The sequence below is a fragment of the Macrotis lagotis genome, chromosome X (assembly GCF_037893015.1).
Source record: "Macrotis lagotis isolate mMagLag1 chromosome X, bilby.v1.9.chrom.fasta, whole genome shotgun sequence".
NCBI classification, from domain to species: Eukaryota; Metazoa; Chordata; class Mammalia; order Peramelemorphia; family Peramelidae; genus Macrotis; species Macrotis lagotis.
In genome coordinates, this window is record NC_133666.1 from 644,208,262 (window position 1) to 644,232,697 (window position 24,436).

Genomic DNA, 24,436 nt, shown 5'->3' on the forward strand with positions numbered 1-24,436 from the left:
TAGTTATCATTACTCTTTTTCAGACTGCAAATGAAGTAATTCTGGAAAATGTACATAAAAAGGTGAAGAGGAAAAAGAAGGAGACATTGGACAGAGAAAAATTGAGATCACATTCCTCTGAAACCTAGCCCAGTACAGGAATAAATGGAGACCCAGAGCCAGCAGCCACAGTAGCCAAAAAAATCCAATGAGGCTGGATTAAAAGTTGGAATGAACTCAAGCAGTAGAAGGAAAATGAAACTGAACGAGAGAGAAAAACAAAACCTCTCGAATTAAAAAAGTAGATAGCAGGTTGTTGTTCAGTCATTTCAGTCATGTCTGACTCTTTGTGACCCATTTGGGGTTTTCTTGGCAAGGATACTGGAGTGGTTTGCCATTTCCTTCTCTATTTCATTTTAAAGACAAGGCAACCAAGGCAAACAGGATGAAGTGACTTGCCCAGGGTCACACAGCAAGTAAGAGTCTGAGGCTAGATTTGAACTCAAGAAAATGAATCTTCCTGATTCCAAGCCCAGTACTCTGTATACTACTAGCTTCCCAGTAGAACAAGTTAATAGAGGACTGATCCTAAGACCCCTACCCCAACTCTACCTTCTTCATTAGTGATTTCTTTCTTAGGGGTGAACCCAGAACCAACACAGAGTACAACCTCAGTAGAAAACCTCACTGAGTTGTAGTGGTTAAAAATTCATCTCACAGTGGTTAATGAGCTTTCTCACGCTTCCTGCTGGACTGGTCTTTGGACAATAAACATCCACAGCCTGACACCAGGCCCTAATTATAACTTTTCAAGCTGACCTATCAAGCTTGTCTTTCCTGGTACAACTTCTAAAGAACTCCAGGTCACTTTTCCCCCTATACTTACTTATGAGGTTATTTTGTAAAGATTCCTTGAAGAGCTGAGAAATAGATATATTAATATATGTAATAAGAGTTTTCCTTATAGAGGGTTATAAAAATTGTCATGATTTTGTTATTCTTATTACATACAGACTAATTTTATGTATACAACTATGCATAGACACACATATATGTATTTCTATATTCCTTTCCATTCCCATTCAGTAATTGCCAGAGTTCTGTAATAGCTAATTTATCAAAGACTACTCAGTTTCTATGGTAATTTTTGTTTATTTTTTTATATTTATCAAGTTTTGAAAAGGGAACACTAAGGTTCCCATATATTCTGATTTTGCTCCTATTTCTTTCTGTGATTCAATCAAATATTCCTTTAAATACTTAGTGACAGCTAGGCAGTCTAGTGCAAAGAGCACCAGTGTGGAGTCAGCAAGATTTGAGTTCAACTCTAGCCTTATATCAGCTGTGTGACCCTGGACAAATCACTTCACCCTGTTTGCTTCAGTTTCCCCATCTGTAAAATGAGCTGAGAAAAGGAATGGCAAATCACTTCTGTATCTCTATCAAGAAAGCCCCATATAGGGTCACGAAGAGTCAGATACAAGAGAAATGATTGAACAACAACAATATTATTATTATTATATGCCAATCCATTTGATGCATATATATATATATACATATAAACATATGTACATATATACATAGATGTGAAGCATTGATGCTATTTCATTTTCTATGTTGCTTTTCATCATCTCTTTTAATTATATCTATTTTTATTGTTAGCTTGATTGGCACTATGAAGGCTGCCTCTGTTTTTAAAATTCATCTGAAGTATGATAAGTTTTGTGTTGGTCCCTCTTGTGAATTTTTGTCTCAACTGCCCTTTTTGTAAAAAAGTGTATTATTGAATTTTGCTTTTCTAATGCATTCTGCTATCTTGCTGTTTCATGAATGAGTTCATTCCATTCACATCCACTGTAATGATGGTTACGTGTATATTTCCCCCATAATATTCTCTTATAATTTTCCCTCCCTCTTTCCCCCATCTTCACAAAAATAAGGTGATAAAAGAAAAGAAATGTGGTCAACACTGAATATTTATGATTAAAATAATATGAACTCATTTCTCTGTCCTTACTCTTTTAATCCTGGTGCAAATTTTGATCACTGATTCTTATTATGCTTTCTTTTTCTTTTTTAATCTCTTTATTATTCATCATCCAAAATGAAAGTTTATTTTGCTTGTAATTTTTCTTTCTCTGATGCGCCTCCACTTCTTAAACACCTCTCCTCTTTCCTTGTCCCTATCTTAATAGCTACATCTTTCTTTTTACTGGCTTAGATAAGAATGAGGTTTAGGAGAGTCTCTTTTGCCTCAGCTCCTGAGAAGATTAAATAGATTCTGTATCATTTTTATTGATTCTATTTACAATTAATTGATTTTGTCTTGTAATTGCCCAAATCTTGGTTCTTTGTCTCTGAACTTAGTCTTGAAATTCAGCAGATCTATAGTGTCTTAAGTTTAGGAATTCAATTGTCATGATAATCACTATTCTGTTATTTCCTCAAAGAATCATTGGGGTATATGGGGAATTTGGTCTAGTATAATTACACTTCCAAGCAATCCTTCAAGGATGTCTAGTTTGCTATCAGAGAAATCTTGCCCAATACCTTTTGACTTTGCAGGTAGATTCAAAATTAACTTTTCTAAGTCATAGGAGGGAAGGAGGGATCTGTTGCTATACCCTCATTTCCACCTTTCAGCCAATCATATTATCCCCTATACCTCAGCTATGCAACCAGTCTTGTCCTTAACCCTATGATGTTATCTACCCTGTTCTGTTCCAATGCTATAAAATGTTCTAACCCTATAAAAATGAGTCAAATCTTCATCTAGGGCTTTAGTCGTTGAACTAAAACTTAGCTAGAGCCTTTGACCTCTTTTTTATTGGAAAGTTTGTGCCTCATTAATAAAATGCTGTCTGGTTCAGAGAGAAAATGCTTCAGACTATTTTTGTTGAATTTTACTCACAACACTTTCCACCTGTTTGTGTACTATATCTATATACCCCACCTATGGAAAAATAAATTCCTCCTTCTTCCTTATTTCTTCTGTAGTGTATCCCATTCCTCCTTCCTCTATTAAAATGTATAATATGTAGAAACCAACTTGAGGCTCTAACTTTGTCTTATTTTATTCCCTTTGTGAATCCTAAAGACCATGGGATTCTGAAAGTATGCTTGTCTCTTCTCCTCCCACCTAAAAACCTCTTCTAATTATTTGAATGTGTTCCTCTTTCTATGTTTCTCTTTTCTCCTGTGTTTGCATTTTGAAGATTGTAACTAGCTTTGATTCTTTTTCATCAGTAATGCTTCAAAGTTCATTGTTCTGTTCTGTCATTTTTTTTACCCTGTAGGATTATACTCTTTTTGTAGGGTAAATTAGTTTTGATTGTAAGACTTTTTCTTTTGTCTTTTGAAATATTATGTTCCAATATTATCTTTCCTTTATATTGTTATAGAATTGTCTTGTGTTATCCTCACTGTGGTTCCTTGCTACTTGAATTCTTTCTTTCTAGCTACATATAATACTTTTTCTTTGATTTGGAAGTTCTGGCTTTTGGCTATGATATTTCTGGATATTTTCATCTTGAAGTTATCAGAGGAGTATTTCTACTTTCACTTTGTTGTCTGATTATAATAGATCTAGACAGGGTTTTTTGGTTTTCTTTTTTTTGGCCAGGAAGTACAGTTAAGTGACTTGCCCAAGGTCACACAGGTAGGTAATTACTAAGTGTCTGAGGTTGGATTTGAACTCAGGTCCTCCCAACTCCAGGGCCGGTGCTCTATCCACTGCACCACCTAGCCACCCCTTCTAGTCAGTTTTTAAAAATGATTTCTTAAATTGTCTCTCTTTAACCTGATTTCCAGGTTAGTTGCTATTAGTAATAGATACTTTACTTTTCCTCATACATAGTTTTCCATCTTTGACTTTGTCCTAATACTTTTTGTTGTCTTTTTGGAATCCTTGAGGTCTGGTTACTCCGTTCTGCTCAATCCTTACTTGAGTAAGATTTTCTGCCTTCTGTTTTCAGTTATTTATTTTCCTTCCTTTTTTTCCCTTGAAGTGCTAGTTTCATTTATAATTCAATGTTTATTTCTTGCTTTATTTCTTCCAACAATTCTTAATGTTCTTCTGATTAAGCTGTTGTTTTATCTGAGTCTCTCTTTTCTTTTGGTTTTCTCTTAACCCCTAGTATTTCATCTATGTGATTAACATTTTTTTTCTATTTACCCATTTTTTCTAGCTGGGATGGATGGTGTGGATAGGCCTTGTTTGGTCCTGCTCTCTCTGTAGTTTGAATACTGCTATTGCTAAAGTTTTGGATTAGTCAACTAGGATTTGGTCCCACTCTCTGCTAGCCTCTGTGGCTCCTGGCCCTTTTTCTGTAGCCTAGCTCAACACAGGTTTTAATTGTGACCCTTCTATAAGGATCCTTGCATAAACCCCAACTTGGAGTCTCCTGGTATGGCCCTGACAAGCCCCGACCAGACGTCATAGATTTTTGCTGACCTTCTGTGAAGGTCCTAGTTTGAAGGATGTCTGTTTGCTATTTTGGTCCTGTCCTTTTTGGTGGTTCCAACAGAAGCTCTGATTTCAGGTCTTTTGGAAGGTTCCTGGTGTCAGGGCTCCATAATTTTACTTCCTAGATACTAGAGTAAGCTGCTTGGGTATTTGCTGGCTTCATCTCCTGCTATATCGGGAAAGGATGGCCCCTTGAGTCTTTGTCTCTTCTCTGTCTCCTCCAGGCCACTGGCCTACATGACATTCTTCTGATCCTACCTCCCCGTGCTATAAGCGAGGTCTGGCTCTGTCTCTTGCTGCCTTTATACTCTTTATACTCTTTATACTCTATACTCTGACTTTGAGCCCCAGCTCCTTTGGGTGTTGGCTTACCTTCTCCTCTGCTCTGTATCTATCAGAACTCTATAGGCTTCTGGCAATTGGCTTGGACTGGATGGGCACCTTTAATACTCTTTCTCATTTGATTTTATCATTATTTCTTATGGTGTATTTTTAGAATTTTGCATTTTTGTGGGAGAGCTGTATATCCTTAGAACCTTTTACATTGCCATCTTTACAGGAAAACTGTTACTTAAGGGCCATGGCCAGGCAGCTGAGGAAGTCTGTGGTGGAGGAATTGTTGTTCAGGTGTTTTTAGTCATGTCCGACTCTTCATGATACCTTTTGGGGTTTCTTGGCAAAGACACTCCTCTGCTTTACCTGAAGAAGCCCCTCACTGATGAAACTTCAGATTCTTCATATCTGGTCTATTTTAAGATCAGGCAGGACAAGATTCCTTTCATTTACTATTTTTTTCCTCTAAACCTGAGCATACCCCTGGCTTCCTATAGATAAACTTGTATATAGGTTTTTTCCTACTCCTGACTTCTCCCAGGCTGAAAGGAGGGCTGACTCTAGGAACTGGTTCCTTCCTTAATCTAGACTTGGGGTAGAGTTGGGGAGGGGGGTCTAGGCCACTTCTACTCCTTTTTGTTGCTCAATCCCTTTGATCCCTCGGCCCCCCTCCCGTCCCTGCCTGACCTCTCACCTTTATGACCCCTAATCCTAGCACATCACCCCTGACAACTCTGTCTTTCCCATTCTCCCAGTCCATTGTCTGATCCTTCTCTGACCTCCATCCTTTGACTTCTCTGTCTCAATTAATTTGACCTCTGACCCTTTTATCTCTCCACTTCCCGGCTCTTCCTTTCTTCTGACTCCTGACCCTCTCCTTGTTTTCTCTAACCCCCCACCTCTAGCATCTACCATCATGGCATTTTGGACCCAACTGATGTTGCTGCTTTGGAAGAATTTCACATATCGCAGAAGAAAACCGGTAATGGGGGAGAGGAGGAGAGGAGGGGCCCAGCCTAAGCTCAGTCTTTCTGGATCCTTGGAGCCATGCTCTTTGAAGGGCCCTGAAGGGGTTCCTGACAACCCCTGCACTCTCTCCCCAATCCCTGCCACCTGCCTCCCTCACTCTCCCTCAGGTACAGCTGGTCATCGAGCTACTGTGGCCCCTGTTCCTTTTTTTAATTCTGGTTGCAGTCCGTCAGTCCCACCCACCCTTCGAACAGCATGAATGTGAGTAGGCTTCCAGAACCTTGACCTCCCTTCCCCTACTTCTTCCAGGAAAACTTCCTTGATTTCCCCAGCTCAGAGCAGAAGCTTGATCTTCTCTAAACCCTAGCTCTCCAATTCCTGCTCTCCTGCTCCTATACCCAAGCCCATCATCCTCTGTCCTCTGCTCCATGCCCACATCTCACTAATCGCTGACCCTTCATCTCTCCTACCTAAACTTCTGCCCTTCTCCCCTTCCTTCTTCCCTGCCCCTCTGCCTGTTTTCTTCTCCTGTTTACTTGCTCTCAATCCCCATCACTCCATTCCCCCCACCCCCCAGTATGCCAATATTAGGAAATCTCTTTTCTTTCTTTAGTTTGTTTGTTTTTTGCAAGGCAATGGGGTTAAGTGACTTGCCCAAGGCCACACAGCTAGGTAATTATGAAGTGTCTGAGGTCAGATTTGAACTCAGGTACTCCTGACTCCAGGGCCGGTGCTCCATCTACTGTGCCACCTAGCCACCCTGGAAATCTCTTAATCTGTGCAAATTTGTTGTGCTTTTTTGTGGTATTTTCAACTAGATTAACTTTTTTCCTTCTATTGTCTTTATCTCTATCTCATTTCTCCTGACTTCCCCCACCCCTTCTCTCTGATCCTTGACCCTCTGGCCTTGACATTCCCCTGCTTCTAGGCCCCGTCCCTCTGTCCCTCTGTCTCCCCATTGCTCTGTTCCCTTGCTTATGAACCCTCTCTGAACTACTCCTGAGCCCTTATGACCCATCCTTATGATCTGGTCCCTTTTAAGCCCCCATTCACCAGTTCACAGATTCCTGTGATCACATGGGATCTGTGTTCACAGATCCTATCCTCTTCTTTGCTTCCTTGTCCCTTTTTTTCTTTCTTCCCAACTCCCCTGCATTCCTGTGTATTTTGGGTAGACAATGACCACAATTAGTTCCCAATGCTTCCCAGGAACGGGGTAAGTCTGTGAAAGAGAGAGAGTCTAAGAGAGCAGATGTGGCCTGACCCATCTGCATGCTCACAGGTCACTTCCCCAATAAGCCACTGCCTTCAGCAGGCATGCTTCCCTGGGTCCAGGGCATCATCTGCAACATGAACAACCCGTGCTACCGATACGCCACCCCTGGGGAGACCCCTGGCATCCTGAACAACTTCAACGAATCCTTGTGAGTGAACAGAACTAAGTACAGGAGGGCTGGAGGGAGTATGAGGGAAGAGGCTTCCAAGGAGGCTGGAATTTTAGACCCTGGCTCTGACTCCACTGCTGGCTCTCACTGCCTCTGGAATCTTGCCTCCTTTCAGCTTTCCTACATCCAAAATGCTGGAGTTGGACTGGTGGGTGTTGAAGGTCCTTCCAAGGCTGAAATTTTGTGGTCTAAGCATCTTTCTAACCCCAGTATCCTGGGTCTAGAGTCTTAAGTTCTAAGGTCATTTCCAGATTTGACATTCTGCAAAGTCAATTTTATTCCATTGAGTTCACATTTAGCAGTCAAGGAATGTGTATGTTAAAGGTTTCCTAGGCCCTGTGTTAAGCCCATTGGGGCTCCCAATATAATAGCCACAGGGGCTCTCATTATACCAGAGGAGACAACATATGCATGTACAAATAAATATAAAAACTTTACAAAGTAAGTACAAGGTTATTTATGGGAGGACTTAGGGGGTATCAGAAACTAGGGAGCAGAAAAGGCTTCACATAGGAGGTGGTGCTTGAACTGAGCCTTAAAGTAAGCCAGGGATTTTAGGAAGTGGTAGGTGATGAGGGCAAGTAGGTTGGGCAGTGCATAGAGGTAGAAGTTGACTTATTGTATATAAAGGGTAACCAGGCCAGTGTGCCTGAATCAAATGAATGCAAGAAGAGAATAATGAGCAACCAGTCTGGAAATAGTAGATTGGAGTAAGGTGGTGAAGGTTTTCAGTACCAGCAAAGTTTGGATTATATCTCACAAAAACACTGGAAGTTTTTGAACTGGGCAGTGACATGGTCAGACTTTTACTTTAGGAATCTCAAATTGGCAGTTAATGGTCTGGGGATGCTTGAGAGAGAAGAGTCTGTTAAGAAACTTTTGCAATACTCTAGACCAGAAGGGATGAGGGCAATAACATTAGAAGAGTGGGAGATCAGAAAAGGTTAAATGGGTAGAAGTAGGAGGACTGATGAAAATGCTTAGGCATGGTTGCCATTCTCTGTCTGACTCCCTTGATAATCCACTTTCCAGGATCTCCAGGCTCCTAGCTGATGCCCAGTTGGTGCTGAGCAGCCCCAACACACGTAGGACCCTTAGAAGCTTCGGGAAACTGATGCCTTCCTTGAAACCACTCCAGAGGTCTGGTAAGGAGAAAAGGTGGTAGTGCTGTGGTTGGGGGAGAGGGTGAGTAATGTAACTTCAGAAGAGTGGAAATCCAGTGTGTATGAGGTTCTCAGATTACAGGTAATATCCTAAGAGTTAGGGGATGGCCTGGAGTCAAGAAGGCCTGAGTTCAATTCTAGCCTTAGATACTTATTAACTTTAGGGTGATCCTGAGCAAGTTATTTTTTAACTTCTTAATTATATATAAGCAAAGATTTTTAATTCTATTTTTAAAAATTTTGAGTCCCCCTCCCCCACTGTTTTACACAAACACCCAAATTATCTGGAAGCAAAGAACTGTCCATAAGGGAGATGGGACATTCTATAAATGAGACACCATTGTAATAATAAATTAATTCACTGAAGCAATGATTAAAACCACCCCAACCAGATAGTTCTGCCCTTGTCTTTAATCTTAAACTTCAACAGTCCAAGAACTGAATATAGCTGATTAGATGTCATAATGTTTAAACCAGCCTTGGCACCATTTCCTCTTAGTTTTTATTCTGCACCAAATTATATTTTTGTCTTTTGACATTGGCAAAAGTAGAAACAAAATGTTCCTTGAAATATTTTGAGGGGAATGAGAATGGTTTGAGGATCACTGTTAATTCGCCTAAAATGTCTTTTCTTTCCTCAGAATGGACTTGTAGTCTGTATTTTTATATGTTGCTAGAATTTAGATTGAATAAATAGAATTCTTTGTGTTCATGTTTTCAATAAATTATGTACAAACCAAAAAAATTTGTGAGTTCTATTTCCTCACTTTTACCCCTTCCCCCTTCCTTGAGAAGGCATGCAATTTGATATCATTATACCTGTATAGTCATTCAAAACATGTTCATATTAGCCATGTTTCAAAGGCAAAAACAGACCAAAAGAAAAAAAAAGAATAACAAAGTTTAAAAAGTCTGCTACAATCTGCATTCAGTCTCTTTTCTCTCTGGAGATAAGAACGAATTTTTTATCATAAGTCCTTCAGAATTGTCTTGGGGGTTGGCTAGGTGGTGCAGTGGATAGAGCACTAGCCCTGGAGTCAGGAGCACCTGAGTTCAAATCCTGCCTCAGACACTTAATGTATGGCCTTGGGCAAGCCACTTAACCCCATTATCTTGCACAAACAAAAAAACAAAAACAGAATTGTCTTGGCTCATTGTAGTGCTGAAAATAGCTAAATCATTTATATTTCATGATTTTACAATGTTGCTGTTATGATTGTATTATGATTCTCCTGGTTCTGTTCATTTCACTTCCCATCAATTTATGTAAGTTTTCCCAGATTTTTCTAAAAGCATCCTTGAACAAGTCATTGTTTAGTTTTCCTTAGTTTCCTTAAATATAAAATAGGGGAAATAATTCTACTTCCCCTTCCCAGGGCTGTTGTGAGGTTCAAATAAGATAATATTTGTAAATCACCTATCACTGTTTTGGTTCATATGTAAATGCTTATTCCTCATCCCTCATTTCCTTTTGCTAGAGGGAAGTTGAGTGCTTGGGGAACAGTGTTTGACCTTTTCTTGTCTTTCCCAATGAGACAGTATAGTGCCATGGAAGGAATAAACTGGGAGTCCAGAGACAGGTTCAAATCATAGCTCCACCACTTACTGACTTTGTGACTTTGAGCAGGTTATATCCCTTCTCTCTGGTCCTCAGTTTCCCCTTCTGTGAAACAAGGGTAACAATTCCTGCCCTGCTTTCCTCATAGAAATTCTATTAGGATGAAATGAAAGAATGGATTTGGAAAATACCTTCTGCAACTATAAAGTATAGAGTAGGATGTTGTAAATGTAATTGTAAAGTGGCTTGTAAACAACAAAGTATTTGCAAACTGTAAAGTGCTTCATAAAGTATAAAGCTCTCTCCTATGAGTATAAATGTACTTATATATCCATACGCAGTATATATTATTACATTGTATATGTATCATACATTATATGTGATATTTAACAATATGTATAATATGTTATATTAATTATAATATAATATGATATATAATATTAATTATATTAATAATATATAATATGTTGTACTTCATATTATACTATGTATGTCCTCTCTAAGAGGGCAAACCAACATCATGTTAGAGACAAATTACAATGTGTCTGACTGCGGCTGATCAGGCCAATATGAGCTCAGAATACTCTACCACAGTGGGTCAGGCACAAACAGTACATGTGTGTGTCTCACATTTCTTTTGAGCTGCTTCTATTCTGCTCATAAAGCACAGCAGCCTCTCTGATGAAGGCATCCCATGCTTGGGCAGTCCTGTGCCAATGTCTCCTATTCAGCACAATCAATTCCAAAGTTCTAAAGAGAGAATTTGAGAATGTCCTTTTATAAACTGTTTTAAACTTATATACTATATATACAAATAAATACACATTTGTATCTATCTGTAAGTTGTTATGATTGTGACTCTGTCTTCAGCCATGCCACTACGTAGCTACCTGCTCCCAGGAGAGACCTTCTCGAAGTTCCTGCAAGAGAACACATCCCTCCCTCAATCTCTGGCTGAGGAGCTACTGGAGACCCCACTTAGTTTGCAAGGGGTAAGTTAGACCTGGGGCTGAAAACCAGATAATTCTTTTTTTTTTTTCCATTTTTGCATGGCAGTGAGGTTAAATGACTTGCCCAAGGTCACACAATCAGGTAAACATTAAGTCTGAGATCAGATTTGAACTCAGATCCTCCTGACTCCAGGGCTAGTGCTCTATCCACTGCTCTACCTAGCCACCCCAAAACTTGATAATTTTTTTTTTGCAAGGCAATGGAGTTAATTGACTTACTTGCCTAAGGTCACACAGCTCAGTAATTATTAAGTATTTGAAGTTAGATTTGAACTCAGGTTCTCCTGGCTCCAGGGTCTGCACCACCTAGCTGCTCCAAAACCTGATGATTCTTGAGCCAGAAAGTGGTAAGGATGGGAGGGACAACTTTAGGGACAGAGATGAGGACATATGAAGGGACAATGACTCTGTGGGCAGTGTGGTAGGGAAAAAACAGTAGTGGATTTGTGAAGACATGTCTGAACTGCTAAATGACTTGAGCTGACTCAGGAAAACAATTTCTACAATGACAATGATGTTATGAGAACAAACAATGTGGAAAGACTTCAGGACCCTGTTCACATAATCACTGCCATGATTCGAAAGAACTAATGGTGAAATAGCCTCCTATCCACCCATCCCCACAGAAAAGTGAAGAACTCAGAATGAGAATGAGACTTTTTTTTCCTGGAAGTGACCAATATGTAAATTTGTTTTGCTTGATAATACATATTTGTAATAGGGGTTTTCTTTTTCTTTCTTATGGAGCTGGGAGGAGGGGGGGAGCAGATTTTTGTTCATTGAAAAAAAAATTTAAAAGAAAATCAAAGTTGGGGCATGGTGAATAGAGTACTGGATTTGGAATCTAGAAGACTTGGGTTCAAATCCTTTCTCAGGCACTAGATGTATGACCTTGGATAAGTCACTTAACCTCTCTGAGTTTCAGTTTCCTGATCTGTGAAATGGGACCAATGGTGCCTGTTGCACATACCTTCCAGGATTGTTGTGAGAACCAAGGAAATCATCTGTTTAATAACATATTTTGCAAACTGTAAGCCCCTATATCCCCTTTCCTTGGTGACCCCAACTGGTCCCTATCCCTACCTCTTCTCTAGCTGCCTCCAGCTTTGCCTTTGCCAGATCTGGTCTGCAATGCCTCCTTACTGAGCACCTGGTTCAGTGCTTCTGAAGCCCTGCAGAAAGGCCTCTGTGACCTACCTCCAACAGAGCTCCGAGCCCTTGGGACCAGCTTCCTGTCTCAGGCAGACCCAGATCGGCTCCTTGCCGTGAGTCCAAGGGCATTGTGAGGAGTCAGAGTTGGGGGGGGGGGTAGGTTTCATCTTGCCAGGGCTTTGGGCTTGAGGAAAGGCTGCCCCAGGATGAGAGGAGTTTGTTGTGGGAGGAGAGACAAGCCTTGGTGTCTGACTGACATTTGGTTTGCTCTAGCCCTGGGATCAAAGGAAAGAGAGGCCCAGTTTTCAGCTCCCCTTTCTATCAGTCCTTCCATTTATCCATCCCTTTGTCTGCCTTTCACTCTGTCTCCAAGTTTCTACCTCTTTCTGTCTTCCCATCTATCTCTCCCCCTTAGTCCATCCATCTGTTTTTCCCTCCACCTGTTTATTTTTCCATATGACAATGCTTCTGTCTGTCTCTCCATCCATCTATCCATCCATCTCATCCTCTTTTGGTCCCATGCCTATCAAGTCCCACCATCTGTCCACCTCTCCATCATTCTGTCTCTCCTATTAGTCCCCGTCTCTTTTTCTTCATAGGCACTGAGGGCCAATCATAGGCAGCTAAGCCCCAAGGCTGTGAGCAACTTTGTGGAGGCATGGGAGGCTACAAGCAAGGAGGTAAGAGACTTTTCCTCCTCCAGGGAGCATGAGAGTGGCTTCCCATGGGTTAGATGCTTTCCCCAGAGGATGTTGAAGGAATGAGGATGGGGAGGAGTGTATGTGAAGACCTGGGAGAAGAAGGAGGCCAACTCCAGTGGGAGTTGTATCCCAGAAGGAAAGATTAGGGAGACTTAAAATTTCAAGGGTGTCTCCACAAAAAAAGATCCAAAGACTCTGGAGTCAATAGACTCATATCACAGGTCTGAAGGAACCTGTGACCTTGGGCAAATTGCTTAACATTCTCAAGCCTCAATTTCCCCATCTGTCAAATGAAAAGAGTGGATGAGATGAGGTTTAAAGCTGAGCCTAAATCTAATGATTTCTAGACTAGGGAGTTCAGCTCAGACTGGGTCATGGGAGGCCTTGAATCCAGGTTAAGGGTTGGGGAGCATCCTGTGAGCCTAGCCCTGTGCCTCTCATACCTCTGCGGGTCCTGCTGTCTATCTGCCCCTCCAGCTCTCTACCCTGCCCAGCTTAGCAGAGCTCCGGGCAGAGCTGCGGAGGACCCCAGGTCCGGGTGGCCCCCTGATAGGAATGTCTCGAGTCCTGTGTGGAAAGTCCAGAGATCAAGGGGTTGAAATTCCTTCTCTCAACTGGTATGAAGACGAGGACGTAAAAACGATGTTGGGGCAGGGCCAAGGAAGATTGTCGTCTCCCCTGGACAACAGCACAAGTGAGCCAAGTTCTCATCTCTTCCCTGCTTGCCCCCACTCTCACCCTTCACAGGAAATACTGTATGGAGGCAGTATTGCCTAATGGGAGGATCCATGGTTGGACTCCCTGAGCCATCCACTTTTCTCTGTTTTTTCCCCCTCTGTAAAATGGGGAGTTCCTGACTGGAACTCCTTGCATATTATTGGAGAGTAATACCACCCTAACCATCTTTCCCCTGAGGGACCAAAGGAGTCAGGAGTCAGATTGGAGGCAGGAGTGGCTTGAGGAAGGGTTGGATGTTGTTATGTGAGGAAGGTGGAAACACTGGGACTTCATCAGGAGGCACCAAGCCAAGGAAGAAAGAGCTCTAGACCAGGAGTTAGGAATCCTGGCTTGGCCTTTGAATTACTTTACAGTGTCCAGTTTTTCTCTCCCATCTATAAAAATAAAGAGGTTGGACTCTAGTGTGGTAACAGAACACTGGATTTTCAATCAGACAGCCCAGGTTCAAATTTCAGCGGGGCTAATTACTGTCTCTTTGACTCAATGGACCTTCATTTCCTCATCTGTCAAAGTCCCTTCTAGCTCTGACAGTCCATGATTATGTGACTCTCAATTGAAGTCTTTCTCCCCTTTCCTCCTCCCCTTTCCAAATACCCAGGTCCTTTCTGCCAAAAGCTCATTAAGTCCATGGAGGAACATCCCATATCTCGGCTCCTTTGGTGGCGGCTCAAGCCCCTTGTTCTCGGCAAGATCCTGTATACACCTGATACACCTCTCACCCGGAGAGTCATGGCCGAGGTGAGGGGGTTCTACTCTACTGGAGCTCCAGGCTTCCATCCCAGTCTGCATTGGACCTCTCCATCTGTGAGCTAGGCCCAGGCCTGCCTCCTGACTCTCACAGCTGGGGAGACAGTCTTAGAGAGGAAGGTGCTGTGGAGGATCAGAGGGTCCCAACAGAGCCTGGGCTTAATGAGAAGCAGCCTGAGTGAGAGAGGAGTCAGAGGACTCCTGAGTTCTAGCCATACACTCTTATCTGGGGGTGATCTAGTGACTTCTGACACTTCATTACTTTTTCTATAAAATGTGGGGGCCAGATGAGATGTCCATAAGGGTCCTTCTTTTATAGTCTTAAATTTTATGTTCTAAAGTCCCTTTTAGCCTGATACTTGGGTTTTTTTGTTCTAAGGTCCCTCTCAGCTCTAAATTATCCATCCCCCTACCACCCTTGCACTGGCTTTGACAGCTCTCCTTCTACCTCTGATACTCTGGGTTCTAAGGGCCCTCCCAGCTCTGACATTCTGTGTTTGAAAGTTCTTCCCAGCTCTTACTCTTGGATCTTTGTCCTTGTTCTGCTACTCACTGGCTTTTTTGATCTTGGTGGCAATTTGTTCTTTAATTTAAAGTTGATCTTCCTTGCCCCATCATCCTCTGAGAAGGATAAGATGAAAGAATAGATAGGAATGAAGGGTTATTTTCTTGAAGAGATGATGGGAAAACCTGGATCTTCTCCTTTGGTCAGGTCGCTTCCTTGTGGTTTCTTTCCCTTTCTCCTCTCCCTCTCCTTCTCCCTCTCCCTCTCCCTCTCCCTCTCCCTCTCCTACCTGTGTGACTTTCCCTTCCCTTCCTCCACTCTTCTCTCTCTTTCTCCTTCTAACTTTCCTCTTCTCTCCTCAGTTTCTCTCTGTCTCTATTTTTCTGTCTCTCTCAATCTCTTTTCTCTCTTTCCCCCTTTTCCCGCTTTCTTCTCCCTTTCCCCCCCACCTCCTTCTTTCTCTCTACCATTTCCTCTCCTTTCTCCCTCCTCCTTTCCCTCTCTCACTCCATCTCCACCTTGCAAAACTGGAGCAAAGCACCCAGTCTTGCTTTGTACCTGTGTCTCTGTCCAGGTGAACCAGACATTCCACCAACTGGCCCTGCTGAGGGAGCTGCATAATCTCTGGATGGAGCTTGGACCCCAGATCTCCACCTTCATGAACAACAGTACTGAAGTGGCGCTCCTGAAGGTAAGGGTGAGCTGGCAGTCCCTGGGAAGTTGGAGTGCTGAGGAATTACTAGACCAGGAAGCAGCCTGGTTCAATGGGGAGGGGGCTGGATTTGTAATATTGTGTGTGTGTGTAGGGGGGTTACATATTGTCACTTCACTTCATGTTTCCTGGCCTCAGTCTAGTTGGATTCCAAGACCATGTCCAGCTTCAGCTTGAGAGTTTTGATTCCATGAACAGGCGTTCATTAAGAACCTACCTGTAGGGGCAGCTAGGTGGCTCAGTGGATAAAGCACCAGACCTGGAGTCAGGAGGACCTGAGTTCAAATCCGTTCTCAGGCGCTTAATAATTACCTAGCTGTGTGGCCTTGGGCAAGCCACTTAACCCCATTTGCCTTGCAAAAACCTTAAAAAAAAAAAAGAACCTACCTATAATGAAAAGGGTTTACATGCTGTATAGGCTTTTATTTTAATCAATCTGAATCTGTCCCACAATGATACGTTCTCTCTCTCTCTCTCTTAAGTCTTTAAATCAGAATTTTAATGATTAATATACTTACAATCCAAGATTATACATACTTACATATATGTAAAATATCAGCATAGATAAAAGAGAGATAGGAGATAAAAGAAAGAATAATTATCCAGAGGAGACTGACAAACCTGGAAATCTAGCTGGGAAAGTCCTGAGATGTCATGACTCAGTCTCCAGGGTCTAGATTGGGAAAGTCTCTTCAGCAGAGCTCCTCTCTGAAGGGATGGACTTCCAAAGCCCACTTTCCCAAGGAAGACCTTTATAGTGCTCACATAAAATGGCACAGGTCCAAGGGTTTACAGGACTGAACTCTGATCAATGGGCTCTCAACCAAACTCAGTGATCTGTGAATTTCTGCCAAAATACCCTCAGATCCTGACTACAATCACTTTCTCCCAGTATCTTGTGGTACACATCCAGGGACAGGCTAAGTCCTCAGCAAGTTTACTAGGAATGTTCCCCAGCACTCCCTGCCCTGGAACATGTCTTGATCAATCACGCCTCCACTCAGTGTGCTTGAGAAGTTCCTTCTCCTTGGACTATAACAGCTGATAGGGAAGATCTCAATGTAACCTTTACCCTTCACTATTATATAGTCGGCCCTCGGCTGATGGATGGAAAGAATACTGGGTTGGAAGCCAGGGGACTTGGGTACCATTTATTTCTTTTAACCTTCGGCAGGTTCCTTCTCCTCTCTGATTTTCTTCTGAGCGAGCATAAAATTTCAAGTCAGAAGGCCAGAACTCAAGTCCTGGGTCTGGGACTTCCTGGAATGATCTGGGGCAGGTCACTTTCCCAGTTTGTTCATGAACAAAATGATCTTACAGCCCTAACATTCCATGTTTTAATATCCCTTCCAACTCTGACAACTCTTTGTTCTAAGGTTCCTCCTAGTTCTGACATCCTGTGTTCTAAAAGCCCTCCCAGCCCTCACATTCTCTACTCTGAGGGCCCTCCTAGCTCGGACATCCTGGATTCCAAGGTTTCTCCCAGCTGCAATATCCTGATATAGTCCATCTTATGTCACTGTCATATGGTGGAAAGAGTCGTGGCCCTGCAGACAAAGGACCCAGGTTTAAACCTTGCTTCTGACGCTTACTACTTGAGTGACTTTTTTTTTGGGGGGGGGGGTACAAGGCCATGGGGTTAAGTGACTTGCCCAAGGTCACACAGCTGGGTAATTTTTAAGGGTCTGTGGCCAGATGTGAACTCAGGTCCTCCTGACTCCAGGGCTGGTGCTCTATCCACTGTGCCACCTAGCACACTGTCACACCTTGTGTGACTTTTGACAAGTCACTTTTCTGGGCCTTAGTTTTCTGATCTGAAAATGAGGTTGAACTTGATGGCCTCTGAGCCCCCTTTGCTCTCTTAATTTGTCTCTTGCATTCTGTCTCCTGGTGCCAGATCACTTATCCAAACCCCAGCTTCTTGGGGAGCTTCTCTCTGGTCTGGAATGGTTAAAGAAGGCTTCATGGAAAAAAGAGAGCAGGAGAGAGGCATTCTAGGGGCATGGGCAGAACGTGAGTCACACATGAAGGTAGGAACAGAGTCAGGGACAGGCCCCCAGCTCAGGGGTGTCCCCTTCCCCTCTTCCTCCAGAGGTTGTTCCAGACACCCTCCTGGGAAGAAAGGCTGCGGCGCCCCAGGAACAGGACATTGTCCTTTTTCAACTTCCTGGGCTTAGATGATGAGGGCTATAGCTGGAAAGAGGCCCATGAAGACATCACTCTGATACTGGACACTGTGGGGAAAGTACTGGAGGTGAACTGGGGCTCCTCTCTGGGGGGGTTAAGACTCTTAAGTTTCCCACCCCCTGTCTCCCTCTATTTCCAATGCCCCTACATAAAAAGAAGCGGTAAGTGGGGCAGTGGATAGAGTGGGTGGATCCAAATACTAGTTGTATGACCCTGGACAAGTCTGCTGTCTGCCTCAGTTTCTCTAACTGAAAATAAAGTCACCCTCCTTCACTTCTCCTCTATAGTGTGTTTCTCTGGACAAGCTGGAGCCAGCGAGGACAGAGGATAGTCTGATGGAGCGGGCTGTGGAGCTACTGGAGCAGCGGCGCTTCTGGGCTGGTGTCGTCTTCCTGGGGCTCCAGGAAGGAGGAGCTCCTGGCCACATCCGCCTCAAGATCCGAATGGATATCGATGATGTCACCAGGACAAATAAGATCAAAGACAGGTTGGAGATGGGTTGGGAGACTGAGGTGGCTCACACTCTGGTCCCAGGCCCATCTTACTGTATTCTCAATTTTAAGGGCCCTTCCAGCTCTGACCTTCCATGTTTTAAGGAATCTCCTGGTCTAATATTCCATGTTCTAAGTGCCCTCCCAGCTCTGACCCTTCCATATTCTAAGGACCTTCCCAATTCTGATTTTCCATTAAAGGGTTCTCCCAATTCTGACCTTCTGAGTTCTAAGGACCCTCCCAGCTCTGACATTGTAGGATCTGACATCCTATATTCTAAGGTCCTTTCCAGCTCTGCCTTTGTTTTAGAGGAGTCTGTGGGAAGGGACTGGGACTGGGCATAGTGCCAGGGAGATGGAAATCCTTGCTCTGTTAGACCTTTTCAGGAAAGGAAGGAATCTGAAGCTGGTGTCCTGGCACTGGGGACAGTGTTCAGCTTGCCTGGAGGAGTGTTTGCCATTATTCCTGCCTGTTTCATACAGGTTCTGGGACCCAGGCCCAGCAGCGGATCCTTTCTTGGACTTGCGCTATGTGTGGGGTGGCTTTGTCTACCTTCAGGACCTTCTGGAGGGGGCAGTCTTGCGGGTCCTGAACAACTCTGCCCGCCCTGCCAGCATCTACCTGCAACAGATGCCCTACCCTTGCTATGTGGATGATGTGTGAGTGGTTTCTGCCTGTTCTCTCTCATCCCATGAGCATCTCAGGGGCCATGTCAAAACCCTGATTTCCTGGGCCTCATAGATAGCCTGTGCCCCCTTTGGGTACCCTGGGCATCTCTTTAATCAGATTTGAGAGAGGCTCTGTGTGGAGGGGAGGATCAGGGTGACAGCCAGGGCCCTCCCCTCCCCCTGCCCCCTCAGATTTCTGCGGGTGCTGAACCGGTCATTGCCGCTCTTCCTGACCCTTGCCTGGATCTACTCTGTGGCACTGACTGTGAAGGGCGTGGTTCAAGAGAAGGAGGCCCGACTGAGGGATACCATGCTGGCAATGGGCCTGGGCCGCAGTGTTCTCTGGGGCAGCTGGTTTATCAGTAGCCTTTTGCCATTCTTGGTCAGCAGCGCCCTTCTTGTTCTTATCCTCAAGGTAAGATTGGCCTCCCTTTACTCGGGACCCTCACTTTGTTCCCTCAAACCTAGGGACCTCCTCTGTGCTCCATCGCCAGGTCTTCTCCACTCACTCAAACCCAGAGCCCCCAATTCCATTCTACATCCCCAGAGAAGCCCTGATCATTTCCTCCTACTCAGTTCTCCTTCCTCCCAGCTCCCCCCTCCCAACCAAAGACCTCAGAGTTCCCTTCTCGTATTTCCTACCACATTTCATCTAATCACAGGACCCCTATACTCATCTAATTATAGGGTCCTCTAGACTCTCCCTCTTCACACTCAGAACTCCCTCATTCCTTTTCCCATACCGATGCTCTCCACTCCATTGCCTACACCAGGGACAACAGCAAGCTAACCTCTGTATTCTGGGCTTCCTTTCCATTCCAGAGTCCATGTCCTATATCCAAGACCTTCCACATCCTTCCTAAGCATAGAGCTCCCCCCACACTCTAGACGTGGGACCCCACAGTCCCTCTCCCACTTAACCTTTACCTCAGACCTCCCCACCCTACCCCAGGGTCCCTCTTGTTACCTCTCCTCAGGCCTAGAGTACCCCCCACCACACCTCTTGATTCTAGGGCCCTCCCTTTCCCCATGCCCCTGTTCTATCCCGTAATCTAAAGACTCTTCCCATTTTACCTCCCCACCCCAAGGGACCCAGAGTCTGGGTGGTCACCCTTCACAACTTCATATCCTGAGGCCATCTAGATTAACTCCCACATTTTAACAGATGGGGAAGCTGAGAACTAGCAGAAATTTACCCAGGCAGTAAACATCTTGTCTCTAATATTTACAGCTTATGCCCTCTTGGGAAAGTGAATTTACTCTCTATGGCCCCCAGTTCCTTCCTCTGTAAAATGAGAAAGTTGAGCTAAAAGTCTTTGAGGCCCTCTCTAAATCAGTGATCCTCTAACCCCCCATAGCCACAGTCCCTCTCAAGCCTTCTCCTAAATCCCTGCCCATTGGCCCCATATCCCAGGCCCCAGATGTGTTACTTCCCTGAGTTTTGGGTCCTAATCCTTGCCTGGCTCAGCCTAAGTGTGGAAGAGAGGGCATTTCAGCATAGGTGTGACTGGGCTCACCCCCTTCCCCTTCTTCTTGCAGCAGGGGGACATTCTCCCCTATAGTGATCCCTTCCTCATCTTCCTCTTCCTGGCTGCCTTTGCTGTCGCCACCGTCTGTCAAAGTTTCCTGTTCAGTGCTGCCTTCTCCCACGCTAATGTAGCGGCTGCCTGCGGAGGCCTCCTCTACTTCACCCTCTACCTGCCCTATGTGCTCTGTGTGGCCTGGAGAGACCGAATGCCCCCAGCTCTGCGCTTTGCTGCGGTGAGGTTTGGGGTGTACCCACCTGGGGAGCCCCGAGCCTCAGAGTCTGAGGAATAGGGTGGGGTAAAGGGTGACCTGGGCAGAGAACTGTCCCTGATGCCTGGGATCTGTTTGCAGGGACTCCAGGGACAGTGCCTATCCTGTGGTTAACAGGGGAAAGACTATATCCACTCTGCCAGGGTGCAAGGTGGAAAAATGCCTCCTCCCAATAGAGACCCCCCCACCTCTGTATTCAATACCTCCATAGACTCTTGTACCCCTTCACCTCCCCAAATACTCCATAGGAACTTCTCTCCCCACAGGGCTCTTCCAAACATTCCTTATGGATCCCATGCCCCTATAGAATCTCTACTCCTTTGGATTCCCCCAATGCTATCTACAGCACCTACCTATCTGAGGTTCTCAGATCCACATTATTCCATAGAGCCTGGTGTTGTGACTCAAGAGCCCAACCTTCTCTTTGGACCTCCTATGCCCCAAGAGAGATTCCCCACTCTGACATTACCCAAGAACCCAACTCCTCCCTAGATATTCTCCAAGGGAGAATCCTATGAACCCCTTCTCAAAAGAAGATTTTGATATACAAAATAAAAGAATAAGATTTCCCAGAAAGCTGATTAAGTTGAAATATATTTATCAAAATACATTTTTTAACATAAACAAGTTCACAGACTATCAGGGCTCCCCTAAGTTCCTTCTAGAGACCCCTTATAACCATAGATTACTCCAGACCCCTTTCTAGATGCCACACTCTCGTTTCTTGTCAATTCAATTCAACGTATATTTATTGTCTTAATATTTATGCCTACTTTATGTAAGGCATATGATAGATGCTTGAAATATAGGCAAAAAATGGAAGTGTACCATCTCCTGGGCATGCCTTCTCTAGATCTTCATATGCTGTTTATAGACTTCCTACAGCTCCAGTGCATCCATAGACTGCCCCCCTTCCCTATAGATATTCTATTCACTATAGATAATCCCTATAGATACCCCTCACTATAGATATCCTATTCCTTATAGCTAGCTCCTTTCCATCTTTAATGCTAGACATGAGTCTGCCTTCCTTTGAGATGCCAAGTTGTGCCAACCCTAGACCCTGGTACTTTGGGAGAGGAGTGGACCTGCCATGGCTGGATAACCTCCTGTGAAGGCTGGCAGTACTAACCCCTGACCTTAGAATTGGCTAGGCTTGTGCCTGTGAAGGACCCAGGAAAAGGGATTCTAAGGGGCAGGAAGCAGCACCTCTGGAAGGAGAAAAGATGCCAGTGGTGATGCCCACCTTCCCTTTTTTCCCTGGCTCTATAGAGCCTACTATCTCCAGTGGCTTTTGGCTTTGGCTGCGAGTACTTCTCCCTGTATGAGGAGCAGGGTGTGGGCATTCAATGGCACAACATGGCCCGGAGCCCTGTGGCTGGTGATGGCTACAACTTGGCACTGTCTGAGGTTCTGCTGATCCTGGATGCTGGACTCTATGCTATGGCCACCTGGTATATTGAAGCCATCTGCCCTGGTGAGCCCTGGAGAGATACAGGGCCTGGTTTTGGGGCGGGTAGTGAGGGAGACAGGACTCTTGGATCCTGAAGTTTCCACTCTCCTACTCCCCTTAGGTCAGTATGGAATCCCTCAGCCCTGGAATTTCCCCTTCCGGAAAAGCTACTGGTGTGGAGAGCTGGCATTGGTCGATCTGGACCCAACCCCCTCTAAGGATGATCCCCAAGGTAAGTCCTTCATTTTCTCCTCATAGACTTCTCACACATCCATGGTCTTTATTTCCCTAGAGGCCAGCCCACCCTATGTCCCTATTGGTCTAAAAGTATAATCTTTGTGTAGGTGTATTTATCTTGATTTCATACTCCCCATATACTCTGTAGGGCCTTCCCATCACTGTAGCCCTTCCTTGGCCCCTTATAAATCTGTCACACATCCCCAGAAACCCTTCAGGCCCAGTGTCCTTTCACATCGTTAATATTTCTTATACTCCCTGTATCTGCCCCTCTGGCACTCAGCATACGTAATCCCTGGTGCATGGTGAGCCCTTAAAAAATGTTTGTTCCTGTGACTGATTAATACCATCTATATACCACCTTGATACAGATCTCACTCATTTTAGGTCAGGGATATTACACTTGGGGTCTGTGTTATGTTAAAAATATTTCAATAATTATATTTCAACTTAACCAACTTTCTGGGGAATCCTATTATTTTATTTTGTATATTTCAAAATCTTCTTTTGAGGAGTCCATAGGATTCCTCAGATTGACTACCAAAGGACAGCCCTTTGCTGTAGTCCTCACAGCTCCATATTGCCCTTCTTGAAGCCCTCCAGATTCCTCATACCCCTCATCCTCCCTGTGAAGAACCTCTATCCTCTACGGAAGTCTCCCACCTTCCATATCTCTCCCATGCCCACTTCTCCTGAAGGCTCTGTTCCAACCCCAGCGAGAGAAATGACATCCTTGTAGAACTGTCCCCACCCCTGTAGCCTCCTTCCTCCTCAGTGGAAGATAAAACTTCCATTAAAAGAGATGGGGAGGGGGAAAAGGAATAATCATTTATTAAATGCCTGCTATATACCAGGCTAAGTAAGTACTTTACAAATATGTTTTTGATCCTCACAACAGTCCTTTGAGATAGGTATTATTGTTATCCCCTTGTTATAGAAGTAATTTTCTGAGATTAGATTTGAGCCTGTATCTTTCATGCTCTGGTCCCAGGACTCTCTCTACTACCTGTCTGCCTTAGTAAAACCAGGGTAAATAGAATTGAATTGCAAACCATTCATCCACCCATAGGTACCTTATAAACCCGTATGTCTTCTAGTGCCCCCAAGATTTCCCTCAGCTGTTTACTTCCCCCTCCCAGATTTCAGAGTAACACTATCTCCCTTGCAGAATGTGGTGGGGGGCTGGGGCTGGGGCATCTCATACCCGGGTCCCTGCTTTCCCGCAGTTCTGGTGGAAGAACCATCCCCTGGGCTACAGGTGGGTGTGTCCCTTCGTGGCCTTGTGAAGTACTATCCTGGCAGTGCCCGCCCTGCCCTGCAAGGGCTCAGTCTGGACTTCTATGAGGGCCACATCACCGCCTTCTTGGGCCACAATGGGGCCGGCAAGACCACAGCCCTGTGAGTGTCACCAGTTGCAAGAGAGTGGGATTGGGTAGGATGTGGCAGGGGGGCTTTCCAGACTGTACTAGAAGGCTGAGACTGAAGGGGTGAGCAGAGAACTCTTCCATGCCCCTTCCCCAGCTCTGAACCCTTCCCTGAGTCAAGTCCCACCACGTTACTTAGTTCTGTCTCTTTGTACTCCCAGCTCCATCCTGAGTGGTCTCTTTCCCCCCACCCGGGGATCAGCCCTCGTCCTCGGCCAGGACATCAGCTCCAACAGGGCAGTTGTGCACCGCAGCCTGGGCCTCTGTCCTCAGCACAATGTACTCTTCGATATGTAGGTCAAGGGGCTAGGGACTGACCTAACTGTGGAAGGAGAGAGCTGGGAGGGCCCTTAGAACATAGGAAATCAGCTGGGAGGGTTCTTAGAACACAGGATATGTCAGAGCTGGGAGGGTATCTAGAACAGAGGATGTCCAAGCTGGGAGGGCCCTTAGAACATGGGATCAGAGCTGGGAGGGTCCTTAGTACATGGGATCAGAGCTGGGAGGGCCCTTAGAACATGGGATCAGAGCTGGGAGGGTTCTTAGTACATGGGATCAGAGCTGGGAGGGCCCTTAGAACATGGGATCAGAGCTGGGAGGGTCCTTAGAACATGGGATCAGAGCTGGGAGGGCCCTTAGAACATGGGATCAGAGCTGGGAGGGTCCTTAGTACATGGGATCAGAGCTGGGAGGGTCCTTAG

The 24,436-nt window shown here is 44.7% G+C and overlaps 1 protein-coding gene across 8 annotated transcripts in view; it reads left to right on the forward strand.

The window, feature by feature from the left end:
• ABCA7 (ATP binding cassette subfamily A member 7) overlaps positions 1 to 24,436 on the forward strand; it is a 58,984-nt gene that overhangs the window by 9,581 nt on the left and 24,967 nt on the right. For 7 of the 8 annotated variants that reach the window (XM_074204501.1, XM_074204509.1, XM_074204502.1 and 4 more), the window contains 19 exons: positions 5,683 to 5,759; positions 5,914 to 6,007; positions 7,029 to 7,170; positions 8,224 to 8,336; positions 10,783 to 10,904; positions 12,017 to 12,187; positions 12,674 to 12,754; positions 13,253 to 13,469; positions 14,112 to 14,251; positions 15,340 to 15,456; positions 17,570 to 17,731; positions 17,952 to 18,151; positions 18,639 to 18,815; positions 19,017 to 19,239; positions 20,364 to 20,585; positions 21,894 to 22,098; positions 22,196 to 22,306; positions 23,538 to 23,709; positions 23,897 to 24,028. In XM_074204501.1, the coding sequence (XP_074060602.1) occupies positions 5,683 to 5,759; positions 5,914 to 6,007; positions 7,029 to 7,170; positions 8,224 to 8,336; positions 10,783 to 10,904; positions 12,017 to 12,187; positions 12,674 to 12,754; positions 13,253 to 13,469; positions 14,112 to 14,251; positions 15,340 to 15,456; positions 17,570 to 17,731; positions 17,952 to 18,151; positions 18,639 to 18,815; positions 19,017 to 19,239; positions 20,364 to 20,585; positions 21,894 to 22,098; positions 22,196 to 22,306; positions 23,538 to 23,709; positions 23,897 to 24,028 (2,878 nt within the window). The remainder of the gene's footprint in view (positions 1 to 5,682; positions 5,760 to 5,913; positions 6,008 to 7,028; positions 7,171 to 8,223; positions 8,337 to 10,782; positions 10,905 to 12,016; positions 12,188 to 12,673; positions 12,755 to 13,252; positions 13,470 to 14,111; positions 14,252 to 15,339; positions 15,457 to 17,569; positions 17,732 to 17,951; positions 18,152 to 18,638; positions 18,816 to 19,016; positions 19,240 to 20,363; positions 20,586 to 21,893; positions 22,099 to 22,195; positions 22,307 to 23,537; positions 23,710 to 23,896; positions 24,029 to 24,436) is intronic. The other variant, XM_074204508.1, reaches the window with a different exon arrangement.